General features: G+C 44.3%; 1 protein-coding gene across 1 annotated transcript in view; it reads left to right on the top strand.

The window, feature by feature from the left end:
• Window positions 1–11,086, top strand: part of KIF6 (kinesin family member 6) — a 221,553-nt gene extending 210,467 nt beyond the window's left edge. Inside the window, exons 20-22 of the mRNA XM_066611624.1 lie at window positions 1,057–1,140; window positions 3,811–3,917; window positions 11,010–11,086. Of these exons, the coding sequence (XP_066467721.1) occupies window positions 1,057–1,140; window positions 3,811–3,917; window positions 11,010–11,026 (208 nt within the window). The 3' untranslated portion in view covers window positions 11,027–11,086. The remainder of the gene's footprint in view (window positions 1–1,056; window positions 1,141–3,810; window positions 3,918–11,009) is intronic.
• Window positions 11,087–22,298: the final 11,212 nt, after the last annotated feature.

Below are 22,298 nucleotides of genomic sequence, written 5' to 3'. Positions count from 1 at the left end.
CCTCATAAGACCCTCCGAACCTGGCCAGTGCTCAGTTCCAGTCTGGTTCAGAGATGCAATGCTTTAACTCCCCCCAGCTGATGCCACTATGGCAATCCGAGGTTCTCCTCAGTTTTGCTTTCTGATTCTGAGAGCCTTCCAAAGAGTCCTGTAGACAGAAGAATAGAGAGGGTCTTTACAGCCATTTTTTTTTACCTCAGCTCTTTGGGCTGCCAGCATGCTGGTCCACACCTCTCTGAGGTGGCAGCAGGTTTGGGGGACAGTGGCAGACCCCTCGATTGACCTGGCACTACTGCAGTGTTTGGGGACCACCAGGCAGGATTCTCCACCAGCGCTCCCAGAGCCTGGCTAACGTTCACAAGCATCAGCTGTTTTTTTTACTTCTGTGGGTGCCATTTTTATTTTTTACCTTAGTGGGCAACATTTTCCTCATATGTAGTGAGTAGCCCAGGAAGGGAGTATGCTTTTCCCACTCTTTTTGCCTGACCTCTGTTTTTGCCTCATAAATGGTCCAGTGGATAACAAGTTGTATTATAGTTAAAAAGAAGAAGGTATGACTAGGGAAATTGCTATGTTCTCTAGTTTATTGACCTGCTGTTGTTTTCTCAGCTTTGTTGTTAGAAGTGCATAGGATCCCAACTACAGTACACTGATGTTTGACAGGTATAGGCTAGCTACTGGCATGATGGAACCATTAAATTGAACATAAGAACATAAGAACAGCCCCACTGGATCAGGCCATAGGCCCATCTAGTCCAGCTTCCTGTATCTCACAGTGGCCCACCAAATGCCCCAAATTGCACAGCCCCCCTCCATTAAAAAATGAAGATCAGGGCCCATAAAATTAATGGTGCGCTCTGGTTGGCAATCAATTCTCATCTTAAATGGACTCCATTTGTTGTCTACATTATTGACTATCTCCTCCATGTTGTATCATGGCCTGAACTGGGTAAATACTTCATTCTATTAGTTTCTTTATGGATATAAAAAAGTTAATGTATAAGATAGCATCCTTGTAATGGTCTGAAATTAATTTTGATGATTTCCTTTTCCCAGAGTTCCAAACAACAGCAGAGCCAGCTTCTATGAAGAAGCTACTTTGAAACACAGTATGAGCAGCCTCAGCTCCTCAAAAACAAGGTATGCAGCATCTACATGTTTTTTCTGAGAATCTAACACACTTTCTTGTTTTCTGCATTTTCCCTTGTTCTTTTGTCTTGGTTTGCATGTTATGGACTCCACTCTGAATTTGACAAACACCCTGAAGTCCTGAGCAGGGAGTCTCAAAAGATCTGTCTGGTAAGCCACAGGTCTCCATCAATTTTAGTAAAAGCATAGTGAAAGAGGATAGATATCTGTTAATTTTTCCATGTGGTGGTGTTCTCCCTCAGGTTTTTCACTGGAAGTAGAACAGATACCAAAGGGAAATTATGCATAGCCTGATTTTTTTCTGCTTCATGCCTCCTATGGACAAAATTAAAATGCCTCCTTTGAGCAGGGAGTCTCAAAAGATCTGTCTGGTAAGCCACAGGTCTCCATCAATTTTAGTAAAAGCATAGTGAAAGAGGATAGATATCTGTTAATTTTTCCATGTGGTGGTGTTCTCCCACAGGTTTTTCACTGGAAGTAGAACAGATACCAAAGGGAAATTATGCATAGCCTGATTTTTTTCTGCTTCATGCCTCCTATGGACAAAATTAAAAGAGCAAAGGGCAGAGAAAAGACCCTGTTTGTTCTGTGCTCATCGTAAAAGTTACCCCTATATCCAGAATTCCAAGAAATACAATGTATGAATCTGACTTCTGTCTTTAGAAGATTCAGAGATTAGGCAGGTGATGACTAGGAACAGGGCTGTCTTCATGGTGACACCTGGATTGTGAAATGGCCTCCCTCGGTACTTTCATTTGATATTTTCTCTACTGCCTTTTAGGTACCAAATTAAGGTAATTTTCATTGTCTAGATCTTTGGCTAAGACATTTTAATGAAAATGTCTTGATTATCCTACAGTGGCTACTCATTGCAACTTATGTTTTCAGTATGTTGTTCTTGTGAGATTTTATTCTTTTTTCAGCTGCCTTAAAGGCACATCTGGACAAAAGGTGGGCTGTAAATGTATTAAGTAAATAAAATAAACATGTTAAAGACTCTCTCAACTGAGAAGGAACTTCCTTTCTTTGAAGCTTTTCCTTCAGCAGCAAACCTTGCCAAGAAGGCAGGTCACTGTTCTTTTAACAGAACAGCTTGTATCTGAAGCTGTCAAGTTGCTAGAGTGAAAAGAAAACAACAACAAAAGCTCCTGCTGCACATGCAGTTCTTATCCATGGGCACATAGAGCTACGTGGGCTTGAGGCCATACTACACAAAGTGCTTTACAAACCTTGCTCACAACAAGCCTAGGTGATGGGCATTTCCCAAAGCCATATAGAATAATGGCCTCCAACAGTGCCAGAGATCCCTACCTTGAAAGCTGACTGCTGTCTGAGACAGTGCTATAGGAGATTCATTGAAGGAAGTTGGCAGTGATTTGCCAGAATACTATGCTGTCATTCGCTGTCAGTCAAGCCAGGACAAAGAGCCCTGTAGCAAGCCAGCACTACAGGAAATGAAATTATTGTAGATATTACTACAATAAACCTGTGGGATTTGGATCTAGAGGCCTTTCAAGACCAAGCAGGAGTGTGCAGTTGTTAGTCCTATTTGTTGTTGTTAGTCAGCACAAGCCAGATAACATTCTAAATGCGAACACAACTGTTGCTGGGAAAAGGCAGTTCTGAGTGGTTAGAGAACCAATTTCTCCTTGTTATATTTTTATGTAAATAAAACGAACCGGTGGCTTTAAAACAGAAAAAGTATACAATCAACAAGTCTACTATTCTCTCAATTTATACTGATTGATTAGAGCAGGGGTGTCCAAAGTTTTTTGGCAGGAGGGCCACATCGTCTATCTGACACTGTGTGGGGACCGGGGGAAAAAAAGAATTAATTTACATTTAAAATTTGAATAAATTTGCATACGTTTACATAAATGAATATATTAAAGATGAACCTATATGAATGAATGAAGGTTTTGCAATAGCTCAAGGCTTATAAAAGGCCTTGCACAAAGCAAGGCTGGCCTTTCCTTTGCTGCTGCTACTGCATCACAAAAGTGAAACAACAAGCAGTGGAGGGAGCCCTCATCCCACAGCTCACGCGAGAGGTCAAACAGTCACCCTCACGCTGAGAGCAGTTGTGTCGGGCCAGTGTGGGCTCCAACAAATCTCCAGAGGGCTAGAGGCTCATTGGAGACTGGGGGTTCCCTGAGGGCCGCATTGAGAGGCCTTGAGGGCCGCAAGTGACCCCAGGGCTGGGGTTTGGGCACCCCTGGATTAGAGTGACCAGCACCACTACCTTCTCATGCTGTCTTTTTAAAGTGATTTGTGTCCCCACTCCTTACAGAGGACCCTCAGTTGCCCTGTGAAGAGAAGGGAGATCAACCATAGAAGCATAACATCACCCCTTTATTTTTGTATTCTATTAATATGGGCACATCCTGATGGGGAGGGGAAAGGCAGGATATCAATTTTTTTTTTAAATCAATCCATCCATCAGGTACTGCTGCTGCGTAATCTCTAGTAATTTCAGATGAATTTGTCTGCTCACGTTTTAGTTTGTAGGATAATCTGAACCAAGCCATTGTGTAGGTCTGCACTTTGTGAATTAGGTCTGTAACCTGGAGATAGGGTGCCAAACATACAGTCTTCTCGAAAAGGAATGAAGGAGGAAAATATACGGAATGAAAGTGGAAAATATATGTTTGATTATTGCAGACCTTCACCAGGTCTCGGTTCATCCATCGCTTTCACCGGAGACCATGAAACTGATGCTGACATTCTAGCTTTCATTAGAGCCAGACAGAATCTCCTGCACAAGAAAGGTATGCCTTGTTAAATGCATTAGCTGGTCAAGTTGTCATCTGGGTTATTGTGTGGGAATATAAATCTAAAACAAGAGAGCTGGGAGCAATGATTGGGCAATGGCTACAACAAAAGTGAACAAAAATGCAGTGCAAATGTGACTAAATACAAGTGAGAGCTCAGGCCTGCTTTGTGGCAGTGTTGACAGTAAAGAAGCAATATTTATCGGGAACCATTGCAACCTCAAGATGCTGCCCAGGAGAGCTTTCTGGAATTGTTTAGAGCCTGCTCCAACTTGGCTTTCTTGGTGGAAGGAAACTTCAGAGGCTTACTGCGAGATATTTGCACAGCACTTTGAGGAGTTTCAGTTATTGCAAACGAAGGACATGGGCAGGATGCTTGGAAGAGTTAGGCCTCCTACAGATCCGCTCACCCCATCCCTCTTGGGTAATAACATCTAGTAAAAGGGAACTGACCGGCTTGGGCCAGGAGGGAGCTTTAGCCAGGAGGGCAGCTGCTCCTGAAAACTCTTCCTGTGATCTTGAGAATATACTAACTGTTGGATATCACAAATACCCCCTTTGAGCACTCACTGTGCCTTCAGCCAGGTTAGGGGAATTCCCCTTTACTCCTGAAGCTTCCCATCCCACCCCATTCAGTTTGGAGGGCTGTTTTAAAGAGGAGGAAATTTGTTTGTACTAGCGTTTTTGCTCCCACAGATCTTAGAATTCAACCTAACATGAGAAGGTTTAAAATATTCTGGTAGTATCACAACAGGCCTGATCCTATGTAATGGTGCTTGAACTACAATAGTGTACACTTTAGTTTGATCCATAGCAGTTAAAGCTGGCAGAAATGTTCTCTTTTTCCTCCCTCCGCAATTTGCTGTAGCTTGGCTCGGAAGGCTTCAGTCTTCGGAACAATAGCACCACATGAATGCAAACGAATGTGCTGAGCACAGGGCTGGTGCCGCCATTAGGCAGGGTGAGGCCAACTGCTGGCCCAATCCTTTGCGGGGTGTTATTGCAGTAGAACATGCATTCTACTGGCATAATGCGTTTTGCGACTATTGCAATATGACACTGCCAAATAAGTGGGGGACACCTGTGTATTGTTAGACCCTATTCATACAGTCTGGCCATTGTGAAGAAAGGGGTGGACAGATTCTGTGAGTGGGGGCTTTACATACCTGAACATTTACAGCCTGGCTTGTGTTAGTGCCACAGAGGAGGACGCCTGTACTCACAGCTCACATGCATGTGCTACACACGCCCATGTTCTGTGTGAATTGGCTGCGGCCTAGATGAATGTATTACATTCCATTCTGTTAAGAAGGCAAGTGGTAGAAGATATTCAGACTAAAACAGTGGCACCTGAAGGTAACAAGGAAGTTATGAACCCTGGGAAAGAAAAGAGAGAGAACTTTGTTCTTTGTAACAGTGGCTCTGTAATGACAGGAACAAATTATAGAGAGCACATGAAAGCAGCTGTGATTAGTGAAGCAATAACTTTCCATCACCACTCAAGTGCTGATGACAGCATTACTCAGCAAGCTATCAGCACCTGCCAGATGGTGTTAGCATTATCCCATAGTGGAGCTTAAGTCTATCTCTGTGGTTATCAGCAATCATTGTCAGGTGTAAACATGGAGGCTTGAAAACCAGCCACCTTCCTCCATCCAGAACAAATATTCTGCACACTTAGCTCTGAGCTGTGGTGCATCTCAATTTAGTCAACTTGCTGTCAAGTTCTCTCTGAAGATATAATTATGTTGAATTTGTGTGGTATTTCCCTTGGAACCAGGCTAGAGAGTTTATGATAAATTATCTTGGCTTTCAGGCCAGCTAATTCATAGTTCATAAAAGAGCATATCTTACCATGAAGTTGCTACTTATTTATAGCACATCCAGAAAACTCAGTCAAGACACTAGACAGAGTTCAGAGGAAAGCAAGAAAGCTTACCCATGCTCTTACAAAATCAAGGTTTTGTTGGCCTGCTGGGGCTATTTCTAGATCTGTTTCAGGATCTATATATGCAAGTAACAAGCTAAAGATGGGTAGTCTTGGCAGATGGTGACTGAGCAGAGATGTTTAATCTGCAAAGACCTTTTCTGACATTAAATAACAACAATCTGTTCAATAACACAGGCCTACAAAACTGAGCATCAGAAAAGTTTTTCCCACACTTTATGGTGGTTTGATAAGAATTTGGGGTGCCAATTCCAAAAATGGCATCCATTTTGCCCTATCACGTCTATTTTGGAGATATAGTATAGCCTCATTAGTGAATGGTTCAAGCAGCTTCCTCATGAGGAAGCTGCTTGAACAATTCACTAAAGAGGCTATGCTGTGTCTCCAAAACTTGATGTGACAAGGCAAAACGGATGCCATTTTTGGAATTAGCAACACAAATATACCCAGGAATTGGTGTAACATTTAAGGAAGCAAAACATTTAAGGAAGTGGCCTCTTCTTTCTTTCTTTCTTTCTTTCTTTCTTTCTTTCTTTCTTTCTTTCTTTCTTTCTTTCTTTCTTTCTTTCTTTCTTTCTTTCTTTCTTTCTTTCTTTCTTTCTTTCTTTCTGTGGCCATTTTTGAATAAGCCCCAGGTGATCCAACCTATGAGCTATTTAAAATGTTACAGATTTTGTACATTGAATGAAAAAGCACATGAGTGTGTTTAAAAAAAATTAAAAAAAACATACTACTAGGCATGACATAGAGTGAAAGGGAGAGAGGTGCCCAGGGCTTTTGCCTTTAGGGTAGGAAAAGCTCTGGGAAAGCATGAGAACACTATTTTTAAAGGTTCTGGGATTTCTTTCCTGAATCAGTAACAGCTTCTTCATGAAGCTGGGAGGAAATGACGACCTTCCTCCTCTTTCTGTCACTGCTTCTCTAAGTGACAGTCTTCTTCCCTCACAAACTTCAGTCTCTTCATGGAATGACAGCGGAGAGCGATTCTTGGTATCAGCCTCAGAAAGGATAATAGGCACAATTTGGAGGAGGGAATAAATGTATGCATGCTTCTTTGAGCTATTTCAATCTGTTGAAAAATAAGTCCTTCGCACCAACCCTACTAAGGGTGAAGCCAGGTAGATTGTCAAGAGCTAACTGGAATCCTGGGGCCACCAACTGCTTTTGCACTTGAGGTCGCAAATTAACCCCTTGCTAACTGCATAAAAAATATTCCAGGATGACTAAGGGCCCAATCCTATCCAACTTTCCAGCCCCGGTGCTGCTGCAACGCAGCCCCTAGGAGAGGGAATGAATGTTCCTTTACATTGTGGAGGCCTCCATAACTTCCTTCCCACCGCAGGATGCAGTGCAAACCCATTGGCACAGCTACACCAGGGCTGGAAAGTTGGATAGGATTGGGCCCTGAGATGCCTGCTAGTAGTATCCATAAGGAAGGGTAGAGGGTGTGCACATGCGTGTGGACACATACACACAAATGTGTGATTCCATGGGGCTCTAGATAGCTACCAAAGCCATAGTTCTGGGTGCCTGGAGTCATTCTTCTGTGTGCCTACATTCTGGATCACCTTGAAATTTCAACAAAATCAACCTGTGACATTATCAGAAGGTGGTTTTCTTCCCAAGGAACTCTGGAAGAAGGTTTTTTTCAAAACCTCATCTGCTCATTCAAACTGTGCCTTCCCAACTCTTTCTCTATTGACAATTTTAAAATGGTCATGTGGTATTAATAGCCCAGATATGCTACTTTGCATTAGCTAAGAAAAGAGGATAAAATGTATGCAGAGGCCAATGGAGTGGAACATTAGTTTCATAAATAGAAAAGGCATCAGCGTGGGAATGCATGGCAAAATGAAAGTAATGTACTGGAAAATGCCCACTGCAAGGGGTCTAAGCTGGAGATTAACTAGGCACTCTCTCAGCTCATTGCTGTTTGAGGCTCTGAGCTGTACAAACAAAGATTAATTAAAACAGGCAGCATAGTACTATAAAATAATGTGGTCACTACATGTCAATCTTACTCCCTTGGAATAGCTTGGTACAGTTGTTAGCACCTACTGTTGAAATAGGATTACTAACAAATGACAGCTTTTGGTATCTTTCATACACTCCTTTTACGGCACAAGTCAGACAGCCCTGTGGAACGCTCTTCTAGTGTTGTTTTGAATGGCAGTGGTTAACAACAAGCAAGCTTAGATGTGGGTGGGGCTGTAGGTCAGGAGAATGTTAAGGTCATTGTGGCCGGAAAGAAGTTGGATATGAGTCAAGGAGAATCAAGCAGAGAAAGCAAAAGAAGCAGAATGGATCTAGGCACAGCCAGGGAGCTGTATGTAAAAACTGAACAGGGCTATTCCTGACGTGGCTGATTGTCTAAGGCAGTGGTTCTCACACATTTAGCACCGGGACCCACTGGGACAGAATGAGAATCTGTCAGGGTCCACCGGGAATGATGTCATGACCGGAAGTGACATCATCAAGCAGGAAAATTTTTAACAATCCTAGGCTGCAATCCTTCTCACTTACCCAGGAGTAAGTCCCATTTAGGGCAGGAGGTCTGGCTCAGTGGGCAGGAGGTCTGGTTCAGTTGGTAGAGCTGCCGCCTTGTATGTCTGAAGATCTGAGGCTGCCAGTTTGAAACAACCGGAAATACCCGAGAACTGACGCTGATATACTGATGAGCTGACCCTCAGTGGCAGAGAGGAGTTGCCGTGAAGTGGAGCGTGGGAGGCGAAGAGCCAGAGAGAGGCCAGACTGGAAAGGAATCCAGCTGGAAGGAGGAGTTCTATGAAAGACTAGAACTAGTCAATTGTAAAAATCCCTATAGGGGTTTAGAACAGCCTGCCTATGTAAACCGCCTTGGATTAAAGTCTGAGGAGAAATCTGATGACCAAAGAAAGGCGGTATATAAATACCTGTATAAAAATAAATCCCATTTACTATCAATGTTAAAATATAGTAGCTTGTTAAAAGTACATGTCTGTAACATTTCCCCAAATGCAGTCACATACCATCAAGCATCAAGTCTAACATATTAAAAATAAAATATTGAAAAGAATGGGGACCCACCTGAAATTGGCTCGAGACCCACCTAGTGGGTCCCGACCCACAGTTTGAGTCTGGTCTAGGGTCATACCTTTAACAGTCCACAGCCCACTTGTACCAGCAGGACCAGGGCAAAGGTGAGTCCAACTAATAATGGCTGCTTCAAGCAGCAAGTTCAGGACTGGGAAAGGGTGTTCTTCAGCCCCCATCAGCCTGCCACTCCCTGAACCACTGCAATCACCATATTGTGCATACAACCACTGTGAGTCATCTGTGTGATTTTTAAAAATTATGACCTATGAAAATTCAGTATTGCATCCTGTTTCCAGAATTTCATACGAACACATGATGCTGTCCTGTACAGAATCAGACCAGTGGCCCAACCTTCTCGATTGTCTACAGTGACTGTTAGCTATTCTCCAGGATTTCAAGCTCAGAGTTCTTGCTTAACTTGGAGCTGCCAGGGATTGAAAATGGAGCTTTTGTATACAAAGCATGCCACTGAACAATGTCCTTTCTCCTAATTTTTTCCAAATTTGATGGACACTGTGAGATTGAATGCCAGTGGCAGACAGCCCAAAGCATGTTGCATAATTGCCTCATCCTTTTAATAAGTTATCCTATGGGCATTTGCCCGTTTCTGCAGTTTCACTTAACCACAGGATAGAATAGAACCCCTGCAGATACAGGGGCATGCCTGTATGGACTTGTAAGTGGGGCAAAATGAGACATCTCTGGGCCACTTCAGGCCAAAGGCCTATCTAGTCCAGCTTCCTGTATCTCACAGTGGCCCACCAGAAGCCTCAGGGAGCACACTAGACAACAAGACAAGAAACCTACATCCTGTTGCCACTCCCTTGCACCTGACATTGAACCAGCCAACCACTTGCCAACCATAACTCAGATCCATATACTAAATCAGGGGTGTCCAAACTTTTTGGCAGAGGACCATATCATCTCTCTGACACTGTGTTGGGGACCAGGAGAAAAAGGATTAATTTACATTTCAAATTTGAATAAATTTACATAAATGAATATATTAGAGATGGAACTTATATGAATGAATGAAGGTCTTGCAATAGCTCAGGGCCTATAAAAGGCCTTGCACAAAGCAAGGCCAGCCTTTCCTTTGCTGCTGCATCACAGAAGTGAAACAGCAAGCAGTGGAGGGAGTCCTCGCCCCACAGCTCACGCAAGAGGTAGAACTGGCCGTCATGCTGAGAGCAGTTGTGTCAGGCCAGTGCGGGCTCCAGCAAGTCTCCAGAGGACCAGAGGCTCATTGGAGACTGGGGGCTCCCCGCAGGCTGGACTGGGAGTCCTCGAGGGCCACAAGTGATCCCAGGGCCAGGGTTTGGGCACCCCCTGTACTAAATTAACAACAACCACCAGTGGCAGACCTGCCATTAAATGAACAGGGCAAATGCCCTGGGTGCAGAGCCTCGCATGCCTCTAGGACCACGTAGAAGCCTTCCTGAGGCTCCCAACACGTTCCGAAACTGCACCCAGTTTGCTGGAAGCACAGTTTAAAGTGTCAGGAAAGCTTCATGAGGCTTCCCTGATGCATCCTGGAGTCGCATGAGACTCTGTGTGCTCCAGGTAAGTGGAGGGGGCTGATTTGCATGTTGGGGATGGCAGCACAGGGGGGCACCATCATGGGCCTTTGCCCTGGGATGCAGGGCTGGGGAGGTCCACTACTGACAACTACCACAACCATTTGTATAGTGCTTTCAAGGGTTTGAAGTTACACATGTAACATTCTTGATGTTCCTCATCCTCCTGCACGGGATTTCAGGTGGAGGAGAAAAGAGTGCTGAGTGAGAATATCCTCTTTCCAGCAGCAGTAGCAACCACTTCACTGTTTCAGTGAAACACCTCGGTGTTCTTTGCCCTACACAGCCCTACACAACATTCAGGTGACTGCATGCAGTAACTGGCCCTCATGGGACCAGCCCCCTACCCTATAAAACTAAGAAAAAAGGCCAATCATTAGTTGCCCTAAAATTCCAAGATTAAAATATTTCTTCCTTAAATATTCCCATTTTGCCTGCGAGTTTAGTAATTATATTCTTGTCTGACAACTTTATCTTTATCTCTTTCAGGCTTGGGAAACAAATGAACTTTCTGCTACATAGCAATGTACCAACCAAAATCAAAGGCAGCACTGCAGAGCAAATCAACGGAACAAAATTGACTTTTTGAGCTTCAGCTGAATCTATAGGAAGAAAACATTGCAAAAAATTCAAGAGGTGTTGTCATTGTCTTTGCTGTTTGTCTTTGCTACATTGTCTTTGTCTTTGCTACAAAGAACTAGCAAAACCGAAACAATGAGAGAGGAACCTCTAATGTGTGCCTGTTGAGAAAATGATGGCCATTTCATGTGGCTTGTCATGACTATTTAGCACCTTCTACGAACATTTTTCCACACCTAACATAAGCAGTAGAATTATTTCTCACGGTATATTTTTCCATCTCTTGGAACTTGATAAAAGACTTGCTTTTTTGTTTTTGGAGTCTTGTTGACTCAGTTGCATTGTGCAAGAACAGCAAATATTTTTGTCCCATATAATGACTTCACAGCTCTTAATGCCAGCAAAACGTTCTTTTAAAAAGTTTTGTGAAAACTTAGTTTTTAGATCTTTGGAGATCATGTACTATGTTGCAACCACTGATCATCATAAAATGAAATTTCATAGTCCATTTACATTGAGGGTGTCAGTCCATGGAGTGCAAGCTAGTCATTTGGCATTTGATTTCTTAGTTTTAACCGGATTATTTTTCAAAGCTCCTATTTTTTCCTATGTAAGATGTGTCTGTGGTTGTCACTGGGATGCCTGAATCCTGAAGGACCATCCCACCATCTGTTAATGGACATAAGGTGTTACACTAGTGAAGGCAGAATGGCATCTATTCTTGGAAAGCAATTTCTATTCTTAGCCCCACTTGAAAAGACTGCAACATAAAAGGCAATCTTTCTATTAAATATAGGCCCACTACCATAATAATGTCACTTAATACAATCTAACAATGAATCACAGCATAAAATAAAAATTTAATACTAATTTTCTCTTCATTTTATCAGTAAAATTCAGTCTACTAAGACTTAACTCAGAGACTCTCAGCATTTCTCACAGAGCCAAATTATATGTGATGTTTAAAGCATTATTCACCCTAATGCTCTAACAGCCCAATCCAATGTAGGGCTGCACTGCCCTTAATTTGCTGTCGTAAATGGCCATACAAGGCATGCTGTGTTGGAGGAATCTCTTAAAACTGGTTTCCTCCTTTAGGGGGGAAGCAGAGTAGCTTCAGCAGCAGACCCTCCCCCTTGCTGGGAATCAACCCAGGGAGCCTCCCACACCCGGCTGACTGCTAATCAAGAAACACAAACAACATTGGCTGGTTGAAGTTGCAAAGGAGATTCATTTACTCACGGTTCCAATAGAAGTATGGTTACAGCATCTGAATATGTTCAGAGGTACACTAACTTAATAGACAACAAGGCCCTGAGGCTGCCTCGTCCTGCGTGCCATGTGGTCAAGATGGCGTCACCAGCAGAGCCCTGCTGCGTGCCATCTTGTCTGCTCAGTGGTCAGTGAAGAAGAGAGCAAGAGCTTGGAGAAGAAGGGAGTTATATAGGGTCTGGGGCCACGCCCCCACATAGGTCATTCAAAGGGGACAGGTAGGGTCACTGGGCTATGGCTTAACCCTTTCAATGGACAATATCCTGCCACCTGTGGAAGCAGACGGAGTTGTACCAACTCCAACATGCTGCAGCACACCACCAGCAACCATTTTGATTCTGCCATCCCAAACAGCAGCAGTGCTGGAGGCCCGCTACTCCAGCAGCGAAAGTGAGTCAGGGACAGGGGGTGAGTGGAACAGGGCAGGGAGGGGGAGGAATGGGGGAGTTTTGGGGCAGGGAAGGGTGGACAGGTGGCAGAAGGGGTGGATCCCAATGGCACTGATGTGAGGTGGATCCTAACCCCATTCACTCTTATTTTCCTTGCACCAGCAAAATAGTTGGCATAGATCCAGGGAGACCCATGGGGCAGTGGAGGCTGCCCTGGAGTAAAGGAACAATTTTCCTTTCCTTGAGGTGTCTCTCCCTCCCCCTCCCTTGCAGGAAACAGCACATGCTCATTGATACAGCTGCATCAGCAAGGGGGGATTTAGCTGGGATTGGGCTGTTTTTCTTTTGTCAAAAAAGCTGAATCAGCCCACCTAGATCAGGGTCATGGAGGAATGATCTGATTTAACTTGATCCTCACCACCATGATTGTGACATGTATACAGGTCCAACCCTTGTTATACACGGATTTTTTATACACAAATTTGACTCAACACGAATGGCCCCTGATCCCTGGAGAAGGGGAAAAATGCACCCCTTTAAAATCACAGTTTAAAAAACTGCTTTTTACTGTTATAGAGAGACAGTCATGCAAGTGAATACAGGTATAATCTAATTATCCACAGATTCCACAGATTTTTCTGTCTCAACTTGATGAGAAGGTCCCTTTAAATTAAAGGAAAACAGTCATTTAACAATAGCCTCCTTAATTTGAGAGAGGGCAGCAGGCTGACAATCCATCAGTCATTCTCTCTCCAGGCTTCACTTCTCCCTTCGCCCTGAGCACATGAAAGAAGGCTAAATGGCAGTGATTATCACTGGGGCTCCTGGTGAAGAAAGGGATTGCTGTCTCCTAGTGAAGCATAAGTGCCTGGAGAGAGACTGATTGCCTCTGTGTGCATTTCAAAAGGTCAGTGAGGCTGCTTTAAATCACCAGAGCAAAGAAACTTTGTTTTTTAAATTGATTTGCTTTCCTGCGTTTTGCCATTCAAAAGTTCTGGGAGTTCTGGGAACCCTTGGGAATAATGAGACTCAACCTGTACTATGTTTCTTGGCACCAATAGGACTTTTTCAAGTTAATGTGCCCAGGACTGCAGCCCTAAATGTGCTACAAAAAACAACTTCAGTTATGCAGTAGTTCCAAAGCAGAAAGCACAGTTCTCAACATAGGTTTATCTCCATATTTCAACCTATTTGCTACCCCTGGAAAGGTTTTTCTAGCTAAATAGGTTCTCATGCACATTGAGTACCAGCCAACAACTATGATATCAAATGAATGGCTGTGTAAACTTGTCAATATGGCAAATACTATTTAGCGTTTCCAGCTTGGGCAAATTACTCTGACTCCAAATGTTTGTTTGCAGAGAAGCTCTGGATGAGAAGACACGGAGTGCTGAGATGAGTGACAATTACCAGGAGTCACAATCACCCCTCCCACTTAGTGGGGGGGTGGAGGGACAAGAGAAGCAAATGAAGGCAAACATACATAAAGCTAGATTAATGAAACTAATGTTTTAAAATGATTTACAAAGAAACAAGCCACAAGAAACAGTTTATGTGTTGTGCAGAAATTTTCTTCTGTGGCCAAGCAAGTGGTGAGCTCTGAGGGATTCATGGATACTAATGCAGTCAGCAAAGGATGGTGTTGTAACTATTAGCTTGATATCCATATTTTAATCTCTTCCACTGAAAAGAAATTACTAAAACTTAAGCCATTTCTTCTCCCTCAGCAACAGCAATTAACCAGTCAAGTTGGAAATAAAGTTTTATAAGTATTCTCCTAATTTAAGTAGGTTTCAGTTAGGAAGTAATGGGACACACAACCCAATCCTGAGCTGCCCGTTGCGCCAGCACTGCTATGGCGCCAAAACAGCTGCTGCGGTATCTTGCACATAACAGGGCAGCTGCTGGCAGCTCCTTGGGGGAAGGAGATGAAAGGCAATGGGGCTACTCGATTCTGCGGCAACCCTTGGGCTGCCGTAGAATCAAGAAACTTCTTGTGAGGCCCGTGGCCTGACAGAGACTCTGGATGCAGAAGAGCAAAGCTCCTCTGGTTCCACCTCCCTCCCACCCCGCTCCCTCCAGTGGCATGCCTCCCCCCAGGCCCCTATCTATGCCACCTGGCAGTTTGGGCGACCTCAGAGCAGTGGAGGTCCACCAGCACTAGCCCTGCACCAGCTGACACTGAGCTAGCACTGGTGCTGGACTGGCACTAAGGCTGCAGATGTGTCTTACGGCACATTTGTGACACTCAGCGCTGACAGTGAACTGGCGCTAAGAGCTCAGGATTGGACTCATAGTGGGCCAATTGTAAGAGCCAGTTTATGGTATAAACTTCCATGACGTGTGGTTTCAGTCTTAATGTTACTGGAACCTTATGTCAAAGACCTTGTCCATTATCTCATTGGACGCACACAGTTTTGGCTATGCTGCTCCTTCTTTGAGAGAATGGATTCTGCCTCATAAGATAAGCTTCTTTACATCCCAATTGTTGGGGCATTGCCCTAGTTATTGCAAAGCAGATGGACAATGGGGTAACAAGATCTATGCAAGAGAGATTATTATGAGGAATTATTCACGTACTGCCCTGTGCTTAAGAACATTTAGCTTTTTTTTTTTTTTGCACTGCACACTACAGTGAAACTTAAGCTCTGAGTCAAAATAGTTATTGTCCCAAAAGGGCTCATAAATAAAAAATAAAACATATACAAGGGAGGCACCAGTATAACCATTTGAGAGATACCATGTTGGAATGATAGGATAGTTACTCTCCTTCTGCTAAATATAAAAGGACCACCAATTCATAACAGCACAATCCTATGCATGTCTACTCAGAAGTAAGTGGAAAGCTCTGAGGAATTCATTAAGTTCACTAGCCAACTTGCCAGCACTGATGTAGCTGTACCAAAGGTGCATGCACTGCATTCTGTGGGGGTGGGCAGTCATAGAGGTTTCCTCAAGGTAAGGAAATTCCTTTTCCCTTACTTTGGGGCTACACTGTGGCTGTGCCAGCACTAGAAAGTTGGATAGGATTGGGCCCTGACTCTCATGCAGGTTGACAGGGAATACAAGACACAGGCATCTGATGGGTCACTGTGATATATAGGAGGTTGGGCTTCTTCTTTAAGGGCGCAGTCCTATTCTGCGCTGGAACAGGCAAGCCAAGTGACTCAGCCAGAGACAAGGGGAAACATTTTCCCCTTACCTCTGGGTAAGGGCCGCTGGTGCAGATGGATCTCCTCAGACTTGCACCACCACTTGAAGCGGCACAAGTTCGAGGAGAGCGGAGCGGCTGGAAGCCACTCCATTCTCCCCAGGAACGGGGGTGGGGGGTGGGATCTGGCATAACTGCAACAGTTCCGCCTCCCATTCCCTGCCCGGGGAGCTACAGGGGTGTGTGTCAGAGTTCTCATTAAACACTCCCCTGCTGTTCCCACCCATCTGTAAACAAGGTGGGAGGGTCAGACTGTGAGAGAGTGGGGACAGAAGCAGTAAGAGGGAGGAGGGTCACGCACAGCAGGTTTACCAGATGACCCAATTCTTTGCAGCTCTACTCAGTAGTCCCTTTTGTGCCAGTTGTTCAATGAGGCTCCCTCCTTCTAAGTAACAACAGAGCCATGAGAAAGAAAGTGTGATTGCTATGAAGCAGCTCCTGCCTCTCCCTGGGCTTCTCCAGCCAATCCCAAGGAAAGAAACCCCTTAAGGGGTCCTCCTTCTGCTCTACCTCAACAAAATAAAATATCAGATCTCCCATACTTCATCCAATGACCATCAGTTCTTTCGGAGATGAGCAAGAGAGCCCGCTCCCACCTCCTGCCTGTTATTCATTGCAAAAGCAAACATAAATCCTTCCCTGCTTCCTGGCTGGAACCTCCCTGCTACTTGGCCAGTCTGAATGATGGCCCCACAAGGTTTTTCACACTGCAAAAGCAGTAAACAAGAACATCCAGACACAGATTCAAGTCTGCATGCGTGGGGATGAGAGCTGAGTCAAGGGGCTCTTGACTTGAGTGTTTTGCTGAGTCTTCCACACACGACTCAAGTGTACACGAGTCCGTGAAAACGCACATTTTCACAACTTGGGCTGGAGTCACCTGACTTGAGTTCCCCTCCCTGCATCTCACTTGGTTGTGACAGCTCAAAGAAACAAAAGTAACTTGTTTGCATGAACAGAATAAAGTCCTTCTGGGAATAAACATGAGTAAAGCCCAAATTGTCTGGGAAAAGTAGAAGGACCACAAAATCCTTCTCCAAACATAGTAAAATCTTCTGGAATGAACACAGACATGGAACTGCTTACACTGCAGAGCTCTGTCCATTAACAAGAGTTATTTTCCCTTTCATCACTAATCACTATTGTCTTTATAGCTTTGGCCCATCCTAGCACAGTGGAGATGCTAGTTATGTTACAGGGTTATGACTCCAAAACAACAGTGGGCTGGCACAAATGTGCTCCTTGTACAAGGGGAAGGGTAATCTGAATGCTAATCTGCACGGAAAGGGACTGTGCATACTTAATTCATGGTGCCTACATACTACCCCATACCGAAACAAAGACTGCCCCCTATAGGGCAGTGAACAACAACAAGTGAATACTGAATCCACCCTGCAGGAGGCATCAGCCATTTATACTTTTTTAAAAGTCTATCCCAGTCAGGGCCTAGGAGAGTGGGGTAAAGGGGGTAATTTGTACTCCAGCCCAGGGTCGGAAAGGGGGCCCAGGAGCCAAGGGAGGGACCCAGAAAGTTCCTGGGATCTGACATTTTCTGGTCCCACCTGAACTCACTGTCTGTGCATGATGCTTGGGCACAACCATGTGCATGCAGTGTTAAATGCTACTACAAGCCATACACACTGGGCTCAGGAATGCATCCATGACCCTCCTGAATACAGTGTCAAATCTGGGTGTCAAAACTGGCTTGCTACAGTAGCTCTTTGTCTTGCGGATTCCATAACCATGAAGGAGTGCATGGAAGCTCAGTGACCGAGGTGTGGGGCTACTGCCGCTGCAGAAGTTCATTTTGGTCCATTCTAGTGTGAGCCTAAATACAATGATGCTAATTTTCTGAAATCGATTTTCGATATTTCAAAGACTTAGAGAGACTTAGGAGTGTTTGGTTTTCTATATAATAATAATAATAATAATAATAATAATAATAATAATAATAATAATAATGTTATTTATATACCGCCTTCTTCCTGGTCATCGGATTACTCCTCTGACTTTATTCAAGGTGGTTCACATAGGCAGGCTATCTCTAAACCCCCGAGGGGATTTTTACAATAACAGAAAGGTTCTCTCTTTCAAGAACCACACAACATTTCAGATGGATCATTCATGGTCTGGTATCACTTCTGGCCCCCAGTTGCCTCCCACGCTGGCTGACAAGCAGCTCCTTCATCTCTCACTTGAAGGGCAGCCAAGATGCTTCTTCACTCACACAAAAGAGCAGGTGGAATAACTCAGCTCAGCCTGTCAGCTGCTTCAAGGTCTTGCCATTCAAGGAGCTGCCGCTGGCCTCAAACTGGCGACCACTTTATCTAGCTGCCAGTGCTGCATGATCAGGTAGACCTGAGCTCTGCATCAAGAAGCCTAGTAGACCTGGGCTCCAAAGACTATTGTGGCTGTCAGCACCCTCCCCCTGCCTTGTTCCCCCTCCCCCGCCTGTCCCCATTGGCCACCAACCCCTTTGGGAAGGGGCCCAGAAGAAACTTTGTACCCCCTGACAAAAAGCCAGCCTGCACAGCTCCCCAACATGCAGAGACAGGCTAAATAACAATTGCGGCCCAGTTTCACAATTGGAAACTAGAAGTGGGTTGTGATTGTTATTTGTAAATTCTCCACATGTTGGGGAGCCCTGTGGAGGCTGGTGCAGGGCTCACCTCATCCCCTGGATGCTGCTGCAAGCTGTGGTAAGTCTCAGTAAGCCCCTGCTCCCCTCCAAAGTGACGCAATCCTGGCAATCGTGTTGCTGCCCCCCCTTCCCCTTAAGGGGGCAGAGGCCAGGGCTCTCTGGCTGGAGCATTGTGATGCCCCAGTTTAAGAACCACTGGTGTAGGCTGTTGCCTATTTAATATTCCTTGTTGGGACATACAAATGAACTGTTTTTTACACTTGGAACTGTAGGGAAGCCCCAATTATCATCTATGTCATATAATCATGTTCATTTGACAAGAGTATTTATACATTACATCTGATCCCGACAGTCCATAACTTGGGTGGGGGGAGATTAGCCTGAGCCAACACCCAGATTGTCTGCACATCTGGCCAACCCATATAACAAGGGGACTAACAGCTGAATCCTAAGGTCCACGACCGCCACGAGGAACAGTGGTGCTGAAATAGCCGGCAATGTCACCTGTGGGACCCGAACCACCCACTGGAGCCTCCTCAGGAAAAGGGAACAAATATTCTCTTATCCCGTGTTGAGCTCTGCTGGCAACAATGGGTCTCCTCAGATCTGCGCCCACTATTTAGCAGGCACAGAACTGAGGAGGCCTGAGTCAGGAGGGGCAGCTCAGGATTCAGAGGGCATAGGATTCAGTGGCCGTCCCCACCCCACTCCTGGGCCCAATCCTCACCTCAGTTTGCTCTCTGCCCATCCAGTTCTGCCACCCCTCTGCCCTCTCTCTGCTCCAAAAAGCTTTACCACCTGCTGGTGGAAGCACTTACTGCTGGCCACTCCAGCACTGTGTCTTCTTAGCACTGAGGTTCTACGCCAACTGGCACTGGCCTCTCCACCAGTGGGAAAGTGCCTTATGTGCCTTTTTTTTGTTTTGTTAAGATCTTATTTATTATTTTCATTACAATGTTGAACTAACACAAAATTTTAAAAGACTTCCACTTATCTCTACTACAGGCTTACAGACATACATAATAATAATAATATCTATCTTTATAATATTTGATACAATAAAGATTAAACTTAATATTAGATCTCTTTTATATCTATCTCTTCTATTCAGTCTCCAAACCCACAGGTATATAATTCATTACAATCTAATCTCTGCAGGAAAATCACAAATGGCTTCCACCCGGTCAAAAATGAATCTGTTTTCTTTTCTCTAATTAAAGATGTCAACTTGGAATAAATATAAAGCTAGATTGTGGTTATCACCACAAGACGCTTTGCATAGAAAAGAAGTGATAACTACACTGAGAGCCCAATCCTGTGGTTAGTGGAACAGCTCCATGCTGCCAACCACAGTTGCAAATGTGCCGTAAGGCACGTTCGCGGGGCTCACCGCTGGACTCCTGCCAGTGGTAGCCCAGTGGTAGCCCAGTGCCAGCCGGTGCTGGGCGAGCGCGGGGCGGTCGCCCAGGTTCCGCGGCTCAGCGGTCTCCTAGACTGCAGAGCGGCAGAACGGGAGGTGATGGCATGAACAGGGGTGTGGAGGAGGCGTTCAGGGGAGGGGGGAGGCCGGTGGGGAGGAGGCATGCCAAGGGTGGGTAGGAGATGTGCCAAGGGGCGACAGGAGGAGGATCCGATCCAGGGTGCTCGTGGAGGGCTGCACGCCCTGCATGAGCGCCTCTTCCTTACCACTGACTGGTAAAGTGAGTAGCCCCATTGCGGTAAAGTGAGTAGCCCCATTGCGGGGCTGCTTTCCTTACTTGGGGGATGAACGTTCCCTTCTCCCAAGGAGCCTCCCACAGTAGCACGGGAGGCGCAGGATTCGGCGGCAGCTCTTTTTGGTGCCACCAAGCCTGGGCGCTCCAGGCAGCTCAGGATTGGGCTGCCCATCGGTTGTGTTAAAATTTTCTCAGGGAGAATGTATGTTAAAATCAAGAGAGAAAATATTAGATGAAGGATATGTGTGTCAGTGGTTTCATTACTTGCAAATTCAGGAAAGGTTTAGAATAGACAGAAGAACCTTTGGTATTGAACAACACAAATCAGAATTTGAAAGGGAATTGTTTAAACAATAAACAAATTATCGCTAAAATTCATAAACTCTTATTAAAACTTGAAATGGAAGAAGAACAAGTACAAGACTGCATGATAAAATGGGCTCAGAATTTTGGTTATAATATTTCAATGGATCAATGGATGAGTTTGTGGACAAGGGGTTTGAAGTTTACTTTAAATATTAATCTTAAACAAAATTTTTATAAGATGATGTACCAACCAAAATGTTTATAAGATGATGTACGTATTCTATGAATACGTTGGTATTTGTCTCCCATGAAATTGGATAAAATTTATAATACAACCGGACATCATTGGAAATGTGAACTCCAGGAGGGATCTTTTTTTCATAAGTCATGGTCCTGCAAATTTCCAAAAAAATTTTTGGATACAAATTCATTCACAGATTCAGAAAATTTTAAAGATTAATATACAGTGGAAGCCAGAGTTTTTCATGTTGGATTTGATGGATAAACAGTTGGAAAGAGAACATGGTGTATTATTGCTGTACATGATAACACAGCAAGGTTACTCTATGCACAGAAATGGAAGTGCTCCACTATACCAACAACAGAAGATTGGCTGGCGAAGATGCTGGAGTTTGCAGAGATGGCCTTATGGCACTTTCACAACACCCAACACCAGCGGTGCAAGTGTACCACCAGTGCTGGGCTCAATAGGATTGGGGCACAAGTGAATTGCACAAGATGAACCTGCCCCTTCTGAGATACTTCCAGAGCTTTCAAATAAGCTTTGTGTTCACGGACAGTAGCAGGCTGATGTAAAAGCTAAAAGCTAAAAGCTAAAAGCTAAAAGGAGGTTGTCATCCAAGGATCTGCAGTGAGTTGACATTGGTACACTGATTGCACCCTGCTCTGTTTCTCCTTTCTGGCAGATGATGTAGTGGATGTGCTGAACTGATGAATGTAGCATATTCAGGAGGAAAAAATAAAAAAATAAAAAAACCAACCCAAACCACAGTTAAAGTCTCACAAGCAAAAAAATATGCCCATGTATTTTGGCCTGTCACCTTTTCCAGAGGTCCTAGAGAAAGATTAAGAATGTTTTTTTTAATGCTCGTTAAATCTAACTGCATTCTGAAGAACAAGAAGACTCTGTAATGAAGCAGCCATGAATATGTGTTTACAGAGAGAGTAGCAGAATAAAAACAAAAGCTATGCATGAAACAGTTGTTACTATGTACTGCATAGGAACAGATAGGTGTATTTAGCATTGAGCAACCACTGTAAATAAAAATGAGACTACAGAACGAAATAAAAAATACAAGGCACTGCTTCCAAAAGGAGACATCAAACAATTGTATATGTCTCTGTATCAGTATAGCTTAAAATGAGTTCTAATAAAAAGCTGTTACCTATCTATCAAATGGGACTGGGGTGAGCATGGATACAGCTGAAGGTCTATGGGGTCAATCCTGGGCTACAAGCCTATTACCATAAAGAAAAAAACTAAATGACAACTAAAGAAAGCTAACTCAAGGTCCAATCCTATCCAATTTTCCAGTGCTGGTGCAGTTGTGCCAGTGGGGTGTGTACTGCATCCTGTGGTCACTGGGGTCTTCTCAAGGTATGGGAACAGGTGTTCCCTTACCATGGGGCAGCATTGTAGCTACA

This window comes from Tiliqua scincoides, chromosome 1 (genome assembly GCF_035046505.1).
Source record: "Tiliqua scincoides isolate rTilSci1 chromosome 1, rTilSci1.hap2, whole genome shotgun sequence".
In the NCBI taxonomy this organism is placed as follows: Eukaryota; Metazoa; Chordata; class Lepidosauria; order Squamata; family Scincidae; genus Tiliqua; species Tiliqua scincoides.
Note: the sequence above shows the minus strand (reverse complement) of the source record. Positions and strands in the feature narration are given on the sequence as shown.